The 20,374-nt window shown below is 37.6% G+C and overlaps 1 protein-coding gene across 1 annotated transcript in view; it reads right to left on the bottom strand.

The window, feature by feature from the left end:
• Nucleotides 1-686: 686 nt before the first annotated feature.
• SLC5A4 (solute carrier family 5 member 4) overlaps nucleotides 687-20,374 on the bottom strand; it is a 33,347-nt gene continuing 13,659 nt past the window's right edge. Inside the window, exons 6-14 of the mRNA XM_070626886.1 lie at nucleotides 19,714-19,794; nucleotides 17,216-17,436; nucleotides 14,082-14,217; nucleotides 12,368-12,475; nucleotides 10,458-10,608; nucleotides 8,141-8,309; nucleotides 6,747-6,962; nucleotides 3,916-4,018; nucleotides 687-1,405 (exon numbers count right to left, since the gene is read on the bottom strand). Of these exons, the coding sequence (XP_070482987.1) occupies nucleotides 1,191-1,405; nucleotides 3,916-4,018; nucleotides 6,747-6,962; nucleotides 8,141-8,309; nucleotides 10,458-10,608; nucleotides 12,368-12,475; nucleotides 14,082-14,217; nucleotides 17,216-17,436; nucleotides 19,714-19,794 (1,400 nt within the window). The 3' untranslated portion in view covers nucleotides 687-1,190. The remainder of the gene's footprint in view (nucleotides 1,406-3,915; nucleotides 4,019-6,746; nucleotides 6,963-8,140; nucleotides 8,310-10,457; nucleotides 10,609-12,367; nucleotides 12,476-14,081; nucleotides 14,218-17,215; nucleotides 17,437-19,713; nucleotides 19,795-20,374) is intronic.

The raw sequence follows: 20,374 nt of genomic DNA, 5'->3' as shown, positions 1-20,374 counted from the left end.
AATAGTCAAATTATGGTAAATGATTTTATGGAATAATGAGCAACTATTAAAAAGAATGAGGGATATCTATATGTCCTAATAGGCAAAGATCTCCAATATCAATTTTATATGAAAAAGCCAGTTACAGAACAATACATAAACTAAGATTGCATTATGTGAAAATATGTGTAAGTTCATATATGTATATAAATTAGTAGAAAAATTGCTTTAACACATGCTTTAAACTGTTAACAGTTATTCCTTTGGAAAGAGTGGGAATAGATGGGAGCGATGAATTGTCAGTGCAGAGTATTATATTTAATTTTACAGACCAAAGCATTGTTTGAATTTTCATAACAAATATGATAGATAAGTGTTTCTTATGTAATTTATTAAAAACAATTTAATTAGTTGATTTACTTCTAAAAAGATGTTTTTTAAACCTATGTATAATTCCACATACAGATAATTGTCATTTAGAATGTCAAAATAAAATAGAGATAAATACAGAGAAATGAGTATATTCAAATAAAAATGCCAATAAACAAGTTAATGCTAACATCTCAAATTAGGTTGTGGTAATTGTTGTACACCTCTGAATATTATAAAATACACTGAATTATATACTTTAAACAGACATGTTTTACAGTATGTGAATTATATTTTAATAAAGAGGTTTAAAAAATCAATGGCTTGACATGCTAGCATTTAGTAGGGATGGCTTTATTTAAGACATAAGGTAATAATTTCCAGTAAAGATTTGTAAAAGCATTTACAACAGGCATTTTAGCTCACTTCCCCTCAACTATTAGAAAATAGTTGTATTTTCCAAATCTCTGAGATTAGTAAGAAAAAAACAGGAGGAGGTCACTGCTTTGCAGATGAGGCGATTGCTGTGCGAGGCAGAGTTGGGAGAGGCATATAAGGTAGGATAACCCGCTTGGTGAGCTATATTTTAAAAAAAAGAATTTAGACCCAAGCTCCTAGTTTATACACACATATATCAACTCACTGGCTTTCTAAATTATCAACTCTTTTTCTTTTTTTATTGACACAAAAGAACAACAAAAGCTAAAAATCAACTGTATAGTCCTCCATTAGATAAAATTACCAACTGCTTCTCTCCCTTTTGCAATACAATAAACTATGAAAGTGAAAAGTCAATAACAGTATCCTTTGCTTAGTAGACATTCTAGTGGCTCAGATAGAGTTCAGGCAAAATAGCCGAAGGCAAAGACTAGCACTGCCAGGAGGAGGATGGCGTTGACATTCACGACACTCCTCCACAAGGGCTTCTCGGACGTGTCTGTCAGCTTCTTCCTCTGGGCTTCTTTCTCTTCTTTGCTCAGCTTGGGGCCTTGCTTCTCCCAACCACAGAATACGTCATAAGACTTCCTGAGACATCCACGAGTTTCCTCAGGATTATCTGAAACAAAGAAAGCTAAACGAATGATCACAAAACATGGGAAATAAAACCCCTGTTAATGTAGTACAGACGACTGCGAGAAAGACTACAATCACTTCTGTTAGCAGAATCCTTGAGAAAATATAGATAGATTTGATTGTATAAAAATGGAAAATTTTTGCATGGCATGAAGTCCAATAAACAAAGGAAAAACAAATGAAAAATTGGGGAAAAACATTTTCATCTTACATCACAAAGGGTTTAATATCCTTACTATATAACGGGTTTCTAAGACACCAACCACCCCATGAAAACATACTAGGGAAATTGATAAGACAGATGGTTCTTAAGCTTACTAAAAAAGAGAAATTTAAATTAATTTAAAACTACACTGAAATACCACTACTCACCTATCAGTGATAAAAAACTCAAAAGTCTCACAATATATTATATTAGTGAGTCTGTGTGGAAACAGACACTCTCACACATTGTTGCTAGAAAAGCATGATTCAATTCCCATGGAGAGGATATTATGTAGGCATTAACCCTTTAACCCCAAAATAAAACTTCTTAAACTCTATCCCAAAGGTATCCTGGCAAAAATATAAAAGACTTGGGGCTGGCCTGGTCACATAGTGGTTAAGTTCACGTGCTGTGCTTTGGCGGCCCGGAGCTTGTGGGTTTGGATCCCAGGCATGGACCTACATATCGGTCATCAAGCCACGCTGTGGCTGCATCCCGCATACAAAATAGAGGAAGATTGGCACAGATGTTAGCTCAGTGACAATCTTCCTCCAGCAAAAAGAGGAAGATTGGCAACAGATGTTAGCTCAGGGCCAATCTTCCTCACTTAAAAAAAACCACCTCAAAAGACTTAATTACAAGGCTATTTGTTGCAGCATCAGAAAACTTAAAACACACTTCTAAACTTCATAGTATATGTACTTCTAAATATAATACTTCTAAACTATGTCTATGAAAACCATAATGAAGGTAATACTAAGCTTAGAAATAAATGGTAATGAAAATTCTACAACTTAGTTGTGAGATGCAACATCTTTGAGGGAAATATATAGTCTCAGTTATTTATGTTAGAAAAGAAGAGAGGCTGAAAATTAATGAAGTAATACCCAACTTAAGTTACAAAAACTAACAACAAAACAAACCCAAATAGCATAAATGGGAGGGTGTACAAATGAGAACAGAAAGTAATGAAATAGAAAGAAGGATGATAATAGAGAGAAATAACAAAGCCAAAAGTTGATTCTTTGAGAAAAGTAAAATAGACAACTCTTTTGTAAGATTTATTAAGAAAAAAGAGAAATCACAAAAAATTATATTACTAATTAAAATGAAGACAGAACTACAGAGGCAGTAGAGACGGAAGAGACAATAAGATATTATTAATAATTTTATGTCAATGTATTTAAAATGTGTACTAAATGGACACAATCCTAGAAATATATAATTTTCCAAAACTGATTAGTGAAGAAATAGGAACTCTAATTCATTCAATAGCCATCATATAAATTTAATCAGAGACCTTCTCTGTTTCTCTTCGTCTCTCTCCGCCACTTACACACACATACACACACACACACACACAGACACATAAACACACAGATTCACTAGGCTCTAATGGTATTACTCACAAAATATCAAAACTTTAATGGAGATATCATTCCAATCTTATTGAAATATTTCCATAAAATGGAAAAACAGCTACTTTCCAATTCATTCTATGAGAACGCTATGGTCTTAATACCAAAACCAGACAAAGACTAAGTACCAAAAAGGAAAATTATAGGCCAGTCTTACCCAGGAACACTGATGTAAAAACCTAAAAGAAGTAGAAGGCTTGAGCGTTCCTTCAATTTGAAGAACCCAAACCAAACCAAACAATTAGCGTACAGTTCAAGACAACATACCCTGAAGTGTTAAATTTTGTCATTGGTTTTAAAAACATCAGGTAAATAAAGAGCCATGGGGATGGATGCTGGAGAAATTTTCATGAATGAAATGAGATTAGAACCTAGTTTTAAAGAACAGGCATTTTTTTCTCTTGGAGAGGAGGTAGAACTATTCTACAGGGCTTCGTATATATGGGGGAAAAGTGAAGAAGTCTGCCTGGCTGGAATGGAGGGTGTATTGGAGGGAATAGTGAGAAATAAGTCTGGAGAAGAAGGTGTGAAGATGCTTAATCAATCAAGATGAATTTGTTGAACATTTAGTACGTAACTGGGAACAGGAGAGACTAGAATTGATTTGCACCTCAGAGCTGGCACACAGACCCGTGGATGGATGATGGATGGACAGACAGACTGACGGACAGGCAGATGAATGGGCAGATTTCATGTGTAACAGATTGTCTTGGTTGTTGGGAAAGTAAGATTTTAAAGTTTCAGTTTGCCATAAATCTAACAGCTTTTTTAGAAACTGAATTTAGTGATATTAAAAGACAAACAAACAAACCCTAAACCAATGCAGGTACAGAGCTTCTGCATGAAAACCAAACGTAGACCAGGTAGTACCTTCATCATCACCATCATCAGATTCTTCGTATCTTTTCTCCCCTGCATCTAAATCAATTCGTTCCTCTGTACTGTTCCGAAGAGCCCAGCACAGGCGATGCAGCTGCCCAGAGACCACAGACAAGTCTGTTAGTGATGGGGAAATGTTTACCACACTACAGTGGTGTATTTGTTTACTGTACATCGCAAAACAATCAACAGCCCAGAAGAATATACATCACAGTCAAAAGTTCCCCTGCCACACCCACTCACCTGAACACACCAATCGTTTTTAATTATTTCTGTTTTTAATTCTTCTGGTAGATATTGAAAAGTCTTAAACAATACGTTTAAAACTCCTACTTCTGGATTTATAATTTCTTAATAGTTGAAGATTTGTCTAACTTACACCATACCCCAGCTTCCCTCATTGTCCTTATCATTCAATTGCTATTTGCTAGATCATTATTACTTACAGTTTACCTAGTGGTTACTTTTATAACTTTTCAAGTATCTTCTTAAGCTCCGTTTCTGGATTCATCATGTTTAGGTAGTATCTATGTACTATTGAGTTCTGACAGCATTTGTACCCTTACACGTCACTGCCTCCAAACTCTGTCAACTCTACCGTTATTTTAAAACTGTTAAGCTTTATAGAATTTTAATTGTTTTCTGTAAATATAATTAAGATTTCCATGCTTAGTTTGTATGTTGATTTAAAATTTGAAATTAAGTAGCATTTATGCTATTATGTGACTTTTTTGTGTGCCATAGATCCAAGACATGTGATTGGACACAACAAATAAATACCAGCTCTAGATCATTCTAACGAAATTGTTCGAAATGTCAAATGGGCTTTTAAAATTACAATCCATCATACGATAAAAGCCATGCTTCATTTTAACTGGCCTCATATTTAGCCCAGAGAAGAATCTTCTTGTTTACATTTACTAGAATTTGTAATTGGCTTTCTTATTTGATGGTGACATAACAAGATTCCTAATTGTAGCTGCACAACATTCTTTTTTTTTTAAGATTTTTTTATTTTTCCTTTTTCTCTCCAAAGCCCCCCCAGTACATAGTTGTCCTTCCAGTTGTGGCATGTGGGACGCTGCCTCAGCGTGGCTTGATGAGTGGTGCCATGTCCGCGCCCAGGATCTGAACCGGTGAAACCCTGGGCTGCTGAAGCGGAACGCATGAACTTAACCACTCAGCCATGGGGCCGGCCCCTGCATAACATTCTTAATTATAGCATTTTTTTTTATAGTAAATCCATTTCTTTTATTAAAAATCTCTTATTGGAGCTCCTTGAATTTCTGTTCTAACTTGGACCAGGCACTTTGTAGTTTTGCCAAAGGCCTATCTTCCTGAGATTTTTCTTTACTGCACTGTTAGATTAGGTCCACAACACTATTCATGGCTTTCTCTGAAATGGCTATTGGTTTTTATCAGTCTATTTGAAAAATCAAACGTCACAGTATATTAATAAAACATAAACATAAACTAGCTAAATGGTCTCACTGGTCCTTCAAACAAATTCTTTTGCTAAAAATTAATAATAAATTACGGTTATTTCTATTGGCATGAAAGAGTTTAAAGTTGATATATATTTCTTTGAGAACTGTGATATGTCTTCCAGTGTTCTTTCATTCAACTCTCAATATTCAGCATAAATATTTAGTTATGAATTCTGGTGACTTGTCTTTGGTAAAGTAATTTGAACCACTCGGTGCTTCAGCTTTTCCCATCCACATATTATCTATTTGCCGCTCCTCAAGGATATGTGCAAATAAGCATTGCTTCAAAGATTATGAGTGATAAATGCAAAATAAATAAGTTATACATGTTAGTCATAAATTCAACCAATATCAGTATAGAAGCAATATTTAAATTTAAGAAATGACTAATATTTGCTGGTCCTCTATACTGCCTGTCCTAGAGATACCTCTTATTGAACGTTTCTGGTATATATACTTTAAGACTTTCTTTCTTTGCTTAGACAAACATGTACATACTTAAATGTATTTTATTTTAAAAAAGTGATATTATACAACACTATTTAATTCTGCAAGTGATTTTTCCCACTTAACCATATCATGGACATTTGAAAAAGCAAATTGGGCTCCTCAGGTTCTCGAATAGCTGTGTAATATTCAAGGCAGCATTATTGTGTACTTATTCCACTAGCGATGGAAATTTGGCTTGTTTCCACTTTTTTCTATTAGAAATCTCTTGCAGAGAAAATCTTTATACATATATTTTTCCTACTTGTACAAGTATTTCTATGTAATAAGCTCCTAGAAATGGATTGTTGATTCATAGGGTATGAGAATTTTAAAAATGATAAATACTGCCCGACTGCCCTCCTCCAAATTATAAAATTCACACCCTCACCAGCAGCTCAGGAGGGTGGGCATTTCTCAACATGCTCAGCAGCATTGAACATATTCATATTAAACCCTTTTGCCAATTTGAAAAGCAAAAAATGCATCTCGTTGTTCTATTTTTCTTCTTCCTGCCCTCTGGTATCATGTGCTGATTTTTTTTGTGTCTGTGTCAGTGTTTGTGCTGTAAGTGAAATTCTACTCTTCCCCAAACAGTTTCAGCCCAAATAATAGCTCCACTGTGAAGTCTCTCCCAGTCTTAGGCAATTCTAATTACTCTCTTCCTGGTATCCTATAACAAAGGTGTAGATTTACCTCTGAAATGCATTGTGCAGTTTTTTGAGGATGAAGCCCATTTCCTAATCAAATATTTCTTAATTCACTGGTTCTCTGCACATTCTAGGTGCAAATCGCTTAGTTGAATGACTGGATGATAATCTCAAGTATCATATATTACCAGTTACTCACATGTACATCAGGAATGGGTTTTGTTAACAGGGAAATTCCCAGGGCGACCAGCGTGGTAACAAAGAAGAGAATCATGGCAAAGTATAGGTAGTGCACTCCACAGATGATGTCCGGACAGCCACTGGCAGCCAAACAACTCCCTGTTCCGTAGACAAATTCTGCAATCATACGAATGAGGCCGAGCACAAGTCCAACCATTAGACCCCAGAAGGCTCCCTGCAAAAGAAACAAGAACAAAATCAGAGTATTTAGAAAACAAGAGAAGCTCATTCAAATAGGTCATGATGATCATCCTACTTCCTTTTCTCTACTAAGAACCAAAAAATGGCTGACCTTGAGCACAAGGTCACCAAAGCAGGGAAAAGTTGCAAACACGTGGATTTGCTAGTGGGATATTGCTTTCTATGGTCCTGAAATATCATTGTGTTGTTGATTCTCCAACTCCAGGACACTATTGTCTACTCTGACCTAAGCCTAAGTTTACCTTGACTCATATTTTATATATAGATTTAAAAACGTTATGTTGTAGAATAAGCAGAACTATGACTTATGTTACACAATTCGCAGAGTTAATGTTAGATAATTGTAATTTATTAAGCTTTTGACAATTAAAAGCATTTACCCTCTCTGAGAAGTTGGTGGCAGTGGAAACATGTGTCCCCTGTTCACCCAATTGAGCTGTTATGTTTAAGGGAAATGGTATTGCAGAGAGATTAAGAGTATGACCTCTGGATGGGGGATGACCTGAATCTGAATTTGAAGATCCCATTTACTAATATTAAGTAGCATGTGGAAGACACATAGATGTTAACCTCTCTGCATCTGTTCCTCATCTGGAAATTGTAATAATAAGGCTAACACCTGGGAACAATTAAGGGATTAAATGTACATGGTCCATAATAGTCAATCAATTATATATATCATAATAGAAATTAACACATTTTGAAGCCTTACTAATGGTAGGTTTTCTCCTAAGCACTTCACATATTTTCTCTTTTAATTCTCACCGCAATCATATAAGGTTGGCATTGTGACTATCTTCATTTTACAGAGTGAAATGGTTTGCTTAAGATCACAATGCTATTAAGTGGTAGAGCCAGGATTGGACCCTGGCAGCCTTACTTCAAAACATGTGTTCCTCAGCACCATGCCATGTATGTATATAACATTTTGTAAGAAATATAAAGACTGTAGTATACTATGTAAGTATACTATACTAAGTGTATACTATGTATTTACACACTTTAGTGAGAATCGGGAATTGTGGCTGACCACAAGTGAAATTGAGATGGACTTGGAGTTGTATAAATAAGGTAAAAAGAATGCATTTTACCAGTGATAGAAATAGTTTTTTTCTCATTCCAGCAGGGAAAAAGTTTCCCAATTTCACTTACTTGTTCATTCACTCTTTTACAAAAGATGGCAAGCAGGAAGACAGCTGCAATTGGAGGTCCAACGTAGCTGGAAATTGACTCTATGTAATGGACCAGTTGTCCATTTTGAGCTACCTCTACTAATGGGACCCACACAATGCTGACGACAGTTAATAGAATCATAAATAGCCTGGGAAGAAAACAAAATAAATGTTAAACAAAAGACGTATTAGTACTTCCATTGTGCTTTAGTTCTTGAATCCATTCTTGTGGCCATTCATTGATTTTCCAAATAAAATCAAGCTCTTTGACCACACACGAAGCCATGCCATACTTGATGATGATCTGTCAGTAAAATTCCAAGCAAGCAATTTCTTGTCTATAATTAGTCATAATAGCTTCAACTACAGGATGAAATATCCACTCATAAAAACAGTTCAAATGTCAGCAATTGATTAATAATTCTCTAGTGCAATTTATGCAATATATCAGTTAGAAAAAACATCACACTATTTCTTTTAATAAGTAATTATTTGTATGATAGAGAAAGCAGACTCTTATTTTGATCTTTTTTCCTGGCTTGAGAGAAACTGTCAGTTTGCATAGATTAGAATGAAAATATCCTCTATCCCAGAATGTTGAGTGAATTGACCAGAAATGCTAATTTGTGCATTTTGCTACTTGAATACTTTGGCAGGTAGAAAGAATTAGTTAAAATATTGGTAGGTGGTAAAAACCTATTAGAGTTTCCTGGAGTCCAGGGAGCATGGCTGATTCACTTATATAAACTCCACAATATTCTGTACTTCTGGTGTGAATAAACAAACATAATTTATTGGGCTGTCTGTAAAAGGTCATTGCTTCTCTGTGTTCATCTGAAACAGAGAGGTGAGGGTTGGAAAAAGAGGGGGACAAGCATTTGGGCAGGAGACCGAGGAACAAGTATCTCATTTAAGCCTTACAAAACCTCTGCAATCTTGCAATAACTAAATGTGATAAGCTGTGGAAAGTCTTAGCACAATACCTAGGACACAGTAAAGATTCAAGAAATAACATCCACTCTCCTTGTTGTTATCATCATTGGAAAGCAGGTCACTGGAAAGTACCTTACTTGCTCTCTTATCTTCAATTCTTTTCTTTCACGTGTGGAATAAAATCCAAAGTCTTGTTGCTGCTTAAATGGCCCTAAATGATTTAACCTCCAGCTATCTTTCTGACCATGTTTCTTATCATCTCCCACTTGCTCCTCAGGTACCGGCCCCACCTCTTGTTGTCTTCAAACACGCCACGCATGTGACTGCAGGAGGAATGCAGCACTTCCTCTTCATCCCCACAGAGCCAGGGGCTCGCTCCCGTACTTCCCTCAGGGCTCTGCTGAAGTGCCACCTCCTCAGAGAGGACTCCCTGAGCACCTGTCTTAAGTAGCCCCCATCCTTTAATCCTCCTTTAATTTTCTTCCTGGCACTTTTTGTCATCTGATATAGAATATATTTATTAACTGTCTATTTTCCCCATGAAGGCATAAATAGCATGAGGCAGGAAATTATTTTTCACATATATGTCTTTTTTTCATATTTGTATTCTGGGAGATAGTAGACATTTAATAAAAGGGAGAGAAAAAAACTCATTAGGTTATCATTGGGACAAAGGGGACTCATGCCCAAGATCATATACCCACTAGTGGACTACTGTGTCTTGGGCCTTCTGAATTCTAGTCCAACACTATCTCCACTACAGAAACACAGATTTTTCTACCTCTCCAATAGCATTGTCCAGAGTCAAGATCTGGACCAAGTAAGCCCTTGGAATTTTCCCCCCAAGTGGTTAATTTACTAAAGCAATTGTTACTATCTTCAACAAGGCACAACCTTTTAAATAAGTTGTCAGTTTCTCTTGACACCCCATTTCTTAATGAATGTAGTTGATAAACTCCTCTGTAATAGCGTGTGGATGGATTAATCTGTTGCTTCCTTCCTGTGATATACACAGAAACTTCTAGAGACAATGCATTAACCTATCAGAGTAGGTGGGAAGTTTATAAGTAATGAAAAACACTGAGGGAGTTTCATGAAGATGTGTCTGGGAGAGCATGTGAAGAGAGGGAAAAATAGGAGACAATCATTCAAAAGCCCGAAAAAGCAACTATTTCATTTAAAGGTATGGCCCCAAGTTTTGCATGTGGAAAGAGACCAAGTTGGATTAAACGTCCTCTAATGTTCCTTCCTCCACTCTAGAACTTGATGATTAGTTTCACTAAAGCCAAAGATGAAGAGGCTCTAGGTCACTTCTATATCTGTACTTTTCCGGAGAAATTCTACACAGAAACCAGGTCTCTCACCTTCCAGCTATAAGGAGCTCTCTCTCCGATGCCTGCTTCCGCATCTTGGTGTAGAGGTCCATGGTGAAGAGGGTGCTGGCGCTGTTGAAGATGGAGGTCAGAGAGCTTATGAGAGAGGCTAACATCGCTGACAGCATCAGGCCTCGCAGTCCTGGGGCCGGAAGAGGGTACAAGAAGTGGTTAGAAATTTGACACCAGGATCTACAAGGGCTAGGTCAAACCAGAGAGTGGTTCAAAGATAAAAGTGTTACCTGGAACATTTACTAACTGATGTGCCTATTAACACACATCATCGTATGGCATTTCCTGCATATTCGATTTGAGATTAATTTAAGAATAATCTAGCATAGAATTTTAGTTCTAAATAGGAATTTAGAGATCATCTGCTGGAACCTAATATTGATAGAAAGGAAACTGTGCCTTCTCACCTTTCTTTGGTTTCCTGAAGACTTAGAGAACTGGAGAGGAAGAAGCCTAGTAGGTGGTACTGCTGAAGAGGTCTTTGGTGGGCAGAGCTGAGGGTTTTGAGACCTCATGGCCACTTCATCCTCCAGTTCCCTCTTCCCATTAGTAATGCCCTTAAACCTCCTAGGACAAAGTGTCGAATGGGGTGGATGGGTGATATCACTTGTGGGTCGTGCTCCCTTCCTTCTGACAAAGTTCATGTGGGTCAGGGAGGAGAAAGGTCTTAGAAGTGTTAGCTAACCTTTGATGGACCTAAGGTACAAGATCACCTGGTCACTCCTGACCCCTAAACTTGGCTCTCTTTCTGTTCACCACAGCAAACATCACCATCTAATGTCTTGTCTCATTTACTTATTAAGTATCTATGTGGTTTATTTTCTATCTCATGAAACTAGAATGTGAGTTCCAAGGGATAGGGGATTTTGTGCCTACTTCACTGATGTTTTCTGAGCAACAGAGCAGTGTTTGGCGCATAGTAGACAGTCAATAAATAGTTGTAAATTAAATAGATTGAGGTCTATTGTTTGGGTATCACTGGTCTAAGGAAAGAGGGATAAATAGTTAATCTCCAGTCCTCTGAGTTTATAAGTCTATAGCTATGCAATTCTTCTATTGACAAATAGATCATTTGAATGTTCTCGATTGGCCTGGAAGGCAGTCTTGAACCTACAGGAGGATTCTTCTAATAGAAATTATATCTGGCTCATCTCTGTATTCCCCAGGCCAAGTACAGGGCTGCGAGCTTATGGAAGGTTCTCAAGAAATATCTGATGAATGCAATTGAATTAATAGAAGTAAGAATTATTAAGGATTACACCATATCCCTTCCTCATGGCCCATGTATAGATCAGGCCTCTGAAGCAGTCCTAGCACGAACTTTTTTTCCAGTTTTATTGAGATATGAATGGCAATTAAAAATTATATATATTTAAAGTATACAGTGTGATGTTTTGATATATATATATATATACTGTGAAATGATTACCAAAATCAAGCTAATTAACATATTCATCACCTCACATAGTTACTGTTTTCTTGTTTTGTGGTGAGAATACTTGAGGTCTATTCTCTCAGGAAATTTCAAGTATACAGTATATTATTATTAACTATAGTCTCCATGCTGTACATTAGGTCTCCGGAACTTATTCATTTTATAACTGAAAGTTTGTACCCGTTGACCAACAACTCCCCATTTCCCCTACTCCCAACCCCTGGCAACCACCGTTCTACTCTCTGCTTCTATGAGTTCAAGTTCTTTAGATTCCACATATAAGTGACATCATGCAGTGTTTGTCATTCTGTATCTGGCTTATTTCACTTAGCATAATGTCCTCCAAGTTTATCTATTTTATCACAAATGACAGAATTTCCTTATTTTTTAAGGCTGAATAATATTCTGCTATTATTTTCTCTCTCCACTCATCTGAGCATGGACATTTTCTTACCGTTAGGCATCAGTTCCATCACCAGTATTGGGTAGGCATAGTTAGTGCAGCCGACTTCAACACCACAGTGTTTGACACATTCAGAAGGTACAACACAGGCTACCCTGTCTGAGGAGGGATTCAGATAAGTAGGTTCAGTGAGTGGGGCCCAACAGGTAAAATACACAACCATTGGACAAAGAAACAAGTTGTAAGGTCATGGATGGAAGGAAAGACGTTTGCCTGGAAATTGAAGATTCGATTTTGAACTCCATATCATGAATCTGCTCCCTCTTTTCTCAGAATATGACTTCATAAGTCTCACACCTGTGATCCCTCTTGCACTGACCTAAGGGGCAGGGTTCTTCCTTGGGACGTGGTCCAGCTAGAGCACTGGGGCAAACAGAGGGAGCTGATTCCATCTTCCAGAAAAGCTGCACAAGCATAAATCTTCCCAGGAGCACAGAACTCCAGAGATAAAATATCACCCCTACCCAGCAAGTCAGTTCTGTGTCCAGTCACATGTAGCCCAGTGTTTTCCACCTACATCTAAGAAGAGATGTCACTTGTGATGGTCACTGGGGTGATTGCCCCTGTGAGATGATGTCTCACTTCATTGCGGCAGTTGCACAATACTTTGGTGATTATTTTGCTTAAATAAGATTATGAGAACAGACAGAAAAAACTGATAAAAAAATCACCCAGAATACTAACACATTAGCACATTAGCTTCCTTTAGTTTTTTTCATTCCTTTCTAATCCTTTTCTACAGGGAAATGTCTTTTTTGCATAACTGTGGTAACTATTAAGATAATATTTTGTAGTGTTATTTTTACATTTAACATAATAACTTCAGCATTTTCCCAAGTTTTGAGAATCTTCGGTCTCCTGTGTGCAATTTTCCATAAAGAGGGTAAACAATAATTTCTTTAGTCATTCCCTATTGTTGGATATCTATACATTCTTTACTGCTATCAACAATACTACAATGTTGCAATAAGAAGTGAGGTTGGTCACTTGATGTTCATCTTAACAAGATTTCAGCCAATTAAACTGATTCTTAGTTGAGAAAACATGAAGTAGATTCAGTGTTATCTGATGGATTGCCCCAATAAAAACCAGAGGCCACCATTAGCCAATGAAGGAAAATATTTGGTTATATTTCCTTCATTCATCATAATAAAGAAAGAAAGGAAGAAAGTTGGTATTTTTGGAAGATTTTCAACGTTAGTAGTTACTTTCAGCTGACTCAGAAATTCAATTGCCCCAAACAACTCAGTTCCAAAGCAGTGAGGTTGGTGCAATTCTTCAACGGTCTCATAGGGACCAAGAAGTGACAGCGCATCTCAAAGACCTTCTCAGTCAGAGAGGTCACCAAACAACCACCACCTCACCTAACTCATATTTTCTAAAAGTTCTACCTCACCCTCCAGTGCCCTTCTGAATTATTGTCTAGACTTGCTTAAATCTAAGCCACTCATGAAAATAGGACTCACAGACTCAAATGCCTACAAGGTGACAGGCACATAGTATAAAAGAGATAAAGGAACAGAGTGTCAAATATTCCAAATTTTCCTGTTTCTGACCCCTTGCACAAGCTGTTCTCTCCACCTGGAATTCTGTTTTTACTTCCATATGTTCTCTAGTTTGTCAAAGTTTTAATACATCTTAAAATCACTTCTCAGAATTCAAGCATAAAAAGAAAAGAGGGTTTATCAGTGGCTTCAGGACTTGCCTGTGTACAGAATGCGGCTGATCATCCCTGGCATCACCATGAGGAACATGGGCAGCAGCTTCAGGTAACCACACATGATGCAGGAGGCCTTCACGTGAGACATGTTCTTGCCTGATAGGCAGCGCTGTACAATAACCTGCCGAGAAAACACAACACAGTCGTGAAACAACCAGAGGATGACTTCAAAGAAGGGGAGTGCCTCTTTTCAGGGATTAAGGTTACAATAAGAAATGGGGTCACGGCTAGTGGGAAATAATGGGCTTCAGGATAAAATCAGGACTCAAGTCCCCGCTCCTCTCACGTGAGTATTTGACTTCTGTGAGTCTCAATTTTCTCATCTCTATATAGGGTTATCCCTTGTAGGAGATTCTGAATATCAAGTTTAATGTTTGTAAGATTCTTGGTACATAGAAGTCAATACTCATCACTACTGTTAAAATATGTTTACAGCTCCCAGGCTGCATTGCAGCAACGGCCATGTGCTCCTCCAGGTACAAAGCTGTCACTACTGATCTTTGCCACAAGTTGTGTGTTTAAGTTACATTTTTAATATTGTAGGCACTGAATAAGCCACATACTCATCAGTATCTCTCTATTGTTGTGGGGCAATTGACCCCTGGGAAATCAGGCCCACTGCCATGGAAACACCATAGTCAGGCAGCCATCAAAATAGAACTCTGACACATTCATCTCTAGATTTCTTCAGAATATTCTGAGGACCTCATTGAGCTATGAATCAAATATGATGGTCCTGGGAAAATGAATGCATACAATTTCATAATTTCTATTAAGTTGTGCAATTTCTTGACTAAGAATTTTCTAGCAAAGCAGGATTTCTACCCATAATGCTATAGCTTCCTAATATTTTTCTTCTGAAAGACTGTCAGAAAATAGGGATGGCTTTTTCTGCTTAATTCTCTTTGGAGGGACAAATCTATGAGGGATAGCAGCAGTGTCATTCAGTGCTGGGGGAGCAGGTGACATTTTTAGACAGAGGGATAGAAGCAGACAGTTGGAGGGACAATATAAATCACAGGTGAGGAGGGGAGTTCTGTCAGCAGACAAGCAGGTTCTGCCATCAGATCTAAGGGTTAATGTGGGGCCACTTACACAAGGCAAGTCAGGTAGTCAGAGGCAAACTATAAATAATAAAGATAGTTCCACAAATCAATGATGAAAGGATGCATTCTTTGGTAGATATGTTGAAAAAATCAATTTATTATGCAGAGAAGAGGAAAACTGGATCCCACATTAACATCATAAGTGACCATTGAGTCAAGATGGGTTAAAATTTTGAAATTATAAGTTTGGGTTGATGGAAACTATTTAGGGAGAAAAAAAGCATCATAAAACAAAACAAAAACAAACTCAAACACTATATAAAGGAAGATCCAGAAAAAAAAAGATCTTGGAAGTTATAGCTACAAAGGCAGAAAAACTGAAGGATAAAGTCAAGGAAGGCTCCCAGAAGGTGGAACAAAAGACCAAGAGATGGAAGATGAGAAGAAAAGATAGAAACACTAGAGAACCAGCTGAGGAAGACCATCAATTCAAAATAGCAGGTCCCCAAAGGAAAAAAAAATGGAAGAAATCAAAGAAAGTAGCCCCTCAAATCGTTCAAGACATCCATCATTGGATTAAACAGGTTCACAGAGGCTCATAACAATGGACAAAAATAGATCCACACACAATTGTACATTGTGGTGAAATTTCAGAACACTGAGGACAAAAGAAAGACAAGCTTCTAGAGAGGAAAGACAGGTCACATCCAAAGAATTAAGAATAACTTCAGGTTTCTCAACATTAATAGTGGAAGTCAGAAGACAATGAATCTATGGCTTTGGGAAAATTATTTCCAACCTAGAAATGTGTACATAGCCAAAGGATCAGTTTAGGAAAAGTTGGAGTGAAGCCATTTTCAAACATGCAAATTCGCAATAAATTTATCTTCTATCTTCTTAAGAACTTCCTGGAAAATTCAATTGTCCTGAAAGAAGGAGTAAACCAAGAAAGAAGGTGCTGTGGGATACTGGAAATAAGAGATATAACCCAAGAATGAGGCAAAGGGAATCCCAAATATGGTAATGAAGGGGGTCCTGGATGAGGGTGGGCACCAAGCATACAGGGCAACCTGACATATTGTGAGAGGCCAAAGGTTCTGAGAAGAAATGAGGAAAAGAGTTGGTAGAATACTTGATGTATTTGCAAGTATTGAGAAGAGACATAGGCAATTTGCAGAGGGTTTGGCATTTGATGAGTAATAATTACAAAGAAAATTTAAAGCAAAAAAATTAAGAATTATTAATTTGAGAGAAAAGAAAAAGCTAAAGAAAAATCAATCAAAGAATATCATGTGGCTTAGCCGTGAATCACATTTATGTAGTCACAAAAATGGTAGCATCAAAACCTGATCTCAGGGCTGGCCGGTGGTATAGCAGTTGTTTGTGTGGTCCTCTTCAGTGGCCCGGGGGTTGCTGGTTTGGATCCCAGGCGTGGACCTATACACTGCTTATTAAGCTATGCTGTGGCAGGCATCCCACATATAAAACAGAGGAAGATGAGCACAGACGTTATCTCAGGGCCAATCTTCCTCAAAAAAAAAAAAAAGCCGATCTCATCAAAATTGTAAATTAGATCTATTGGGAGGCTAGGAAGCAGGAGATGTGCTTCTGTAGAATTGAGGGTGGAAAGTTGAAAGAGCTAAACCCTCATTTCTCATTGTGGAAAGCCAATAGAAAAATCCTAAATCTGGAAAACCCAAAAGGGAGAATACAAGTATTTGTTTGGATCACCTGGGGATCAAATCTATAAGCAAACTGTGATTCATTGGGTCGGGGTAGAATCTGATAGTGTTTATTTCTAATGAGCTCCAAGTGATATCCATGCTGATGGTTCACAGACCACATTTTGAGTACAAGGATTTAGAGAATAGAAATACACACCAAAATAGTTAACTGAAAGAGCTGAAAGTGAAATAAGGTGGAGAGCCAGAAAGCAGACAGCTGTTTTTCATAACAAGTCTTGTAGAAGTATTTGACTTTTTAAATGATACGTGTGTATATGTGTATATATGCTTTTCTATGAGAAGAAAAAGAACAGGATAAGCATAGCCACATGCCACAAACACACTTCACCTGATCTGAGCACCAGTACCACGCAGCTACGAGGTTCATTCCAAGTACGGTTCCTGGCCATGGAATATCCCCAGTGACAGCATCTCGGAAAATGTGGAAGGAGTCTGCTTTAGGAGTATAGCACGTGGGACTGATTGTCAGGTTGTCCCCCTCGACTGCGGACGGGATGGCATTCATGTACTTCTCTGCAAAACTCTGGTATCCTCCAACTTCGGCAAATGCTGAAAAGCCAGTGGATAAAATGAAATGTTTTGCAGACATCTAAAACACCCGGTGTTCATAATTATTCCTTTGTGGTGGAGGTACCCAAGCACCTCCAATCAGCCTGGTCAAACCCTCAGGGTCCTTCTCCCAGGATCCATGTCTTTCCAGTACTTCCAATGGCATTGGCTATGATATCAGATTTACTTTCACAAAGCACATAAAGCATATCACCCTTTAGCTTTTTTTCTTATAGTGCTCTTGAAAATTTTGATTTAGTGTCTAGCCATATGGTAAAAATAAGACTGTTATTTTGATCACATGTGCCAAACATGGTGCTGGTATTATGTGCAAAATGAATATGCAAAGCAGGAACTCAATCTAGTGGAGGATACAGATGATAAAAGGAAATTGTTCTGATAAGGGGAATATGATTTGTGACAAAAATACATGGGGACCTAGGAGATGATGTCTGACCATCAATATCAACCATCTAGAGCAGACATAAACCTGGACAAGGGCCAACAGAGTGATCCTAACAGAATTAGCCATCAGGAAACCCCAACTCCTCTCAAAGGGCCAAGAAGCAATGACTTCTCTTCTTGACACAGAGCCTGGCTAGTATGACCTTATGCACAGTGTGGTTGTCTGGTGCAATACTGTATTCTACTTAAGTTACAATAAAAAAAATGGGAAGATGAGAAGCAGAAACTGAGGACAGAATAATATGTGTGGTGAGGGGAAATGGTGAGAATCAGCCCACTGGGGGTCTGGAAAGGCTAGTCAGGTATAGAAAAGAGCCATAATGGGTGGAAACCCTAGAAAGATGAACCCAGGCACATGGGGCCACTTAGTATAAGTTCAAATGATGCAAAATCATCAGAGCATCATGTATTTGTAGAGTTGAAGTTGACATTAATTTATTGAACACCCACATTTTTGTATGTGCCAAACATGGTGCTGGTATTATGTGCAAAATGAATATGCAAAGCAGGAACTCAATCTAGTGGAGGATACAGATGATAAAAGGAAATTGTTCTGATAAGGGGAATATGATTTGTGACAAAAATACATGGGGACCTAGGAGATGAGAGTCCTTTCCTAAGGATGGGAGAAGTGGCATTTAGAGAGGCTGATGCCAGAGAATGCATCACTGAGGCCAGAAACCAAAGAACCATGAAGAAGAATAGCACAGAAGTTCTGGCTAACTAAACAGAAAGTTCACAAGGAGTTGGTACTAGGAGTTGCCTCTGGAGCAGCACTGTGCAATAGAACTTTCCGCAATGATGGAATTGTTCTATATCCGTCCTGTCCAATATGGCAACCACTAGCCATATATTGATAGCACTTGAAATATGTTTAGGCAAATGAGAAACTGAATTTTTAATTTGAATTAATTTAAATTTAAATAGCCATATGTGGCTAATGGCATCCATATTGTGTCAAAATCACCAACTATCATCGTGAATTTGTTGTCTTTGCAGTTCTATCAGTTTTTGCCTCATGTATCTTCAAGCTCTGTGATTTAGGTCATGCATATTCAGAATTGTTGTATACGGTGCAGCTTGAGTGGGTGGAACATGGTGGCTGCAAGACATGGGAGGGATGAAAAGACATCTATTTTCACCCTATATCCTTTTTACTGTGTGCATGGATTTCCTATGCAAAGATGAACAAATACCACAATAAAAGAAAACAAAAATCAACAAACTGTAAATTAGATTCATCAATACTGCTTGCTGGTACAACTTACTCAAGAGAATGAACTGACTGATGATACTAATAAGCAAGAATCATAAAGGAAAATCAAATCTGTGTTTGTGTATTCTAACAATAGAGTAAGTAATGTACTTCAATAATTTCCATCAGAAACAGTCATAATGAAGTTAATATTTAGTTATCTAAAGTTTCCCTAATATTTAATCCTTCATTTTATGAAGATTCTATATAAGTGAAGGGTTTCTGTGCATTGAATCCAATGTACCAATATTTTTGAAAAATTATCAATGAAATGATACTCCTTTTGTTCATTATGAACACAAAGATGTTAAAATTAAACAGATAACTTATCTGAGCAATAATTTTTTAAAGGAAGTAAAGTTCTTCTCCCTCATTTCCTTATGCTGAGATAGCACAGCAGAAAAGAAGTCAGGAAGGCATTTCACTGATGTGAATCAGGTAAATGATTGGAAAATGTGACCAGATAGAACTGGGAGGCAGCAGTAAAGAGCAAACGGAGCAGACACAAGTCCCATGATTTCTGGTCCCAGGGCACCACTCACGCTGTTCTAACTTACCAAACCCCATGAGAATAAAAGAACCTATCAGCATGATGATGGTCTGGAGGGTGTCTGTGTAAATAACCGAGGCCAAGCCGCCTGTGAAGAGAAAGAAAAGAACCAGGACATTTTATCCATGTGTGCTCATCCATTTGCTTTCACCTCTGGTTATCTTCCACCCAAACCCTAGAAACGACTCAGCTGAAAACATATCAAAAGCTGATTGGACCACAAGCTCCTCTGGGCATCCTTATCTCCTCAGTCATTATGTCTCTCATTGATCCTCCTGTCTCCCTTGCCTTGCCTTGACTCAAAGTTTCTATGAATTATTGTGGAGTTCCATCTTTGTGTAAGTTTTTGAGTATTAAATAAGGGAAAAGGCAAAGTTTTAATATTGTGAAAATTTCCTTCAACAATCCCTCAATTCACTTCACTTAGCCCAATCTTCTTGCTTTCAAAAAATTGAGCAAAGCCATTTTTGCTCGAGTGTTGGAACCTAGATATCGGTTTCATTAGATGAATACCAGCTAGAGTTTTTGACTTGTGTTTTGCTGCAATTTTTGACAAAAAACAACTTCTCTTTCAACTCTAGACTCATTAGACTCTTAGTCAATAAGATATTTCTTTTGTGACAGTGTCTTGGGGAGACAAGACTGATCCTGAAAACAGAAGATTCATG

The sequence above is a fragment of the Equus przewalskii genome, chromosome 7 (genome assembly GCF_037783145.1).
Source record: "Equus przewalskii isolate Varuska chromosome 7, EquPr2, whole genome shotgun sequence".
NCBI classification, from domain to species: domain Eukaryota; kingdom Metazoa; phylum Chordata; class Mammalia; order Perissodactyla; family Equidae; genus Equus; species Equus przewalskii.
Note: the sequence above shows the minus strand (reverse complement) of the source record. Positions and strands in the feature narration are given on the sequence as shown.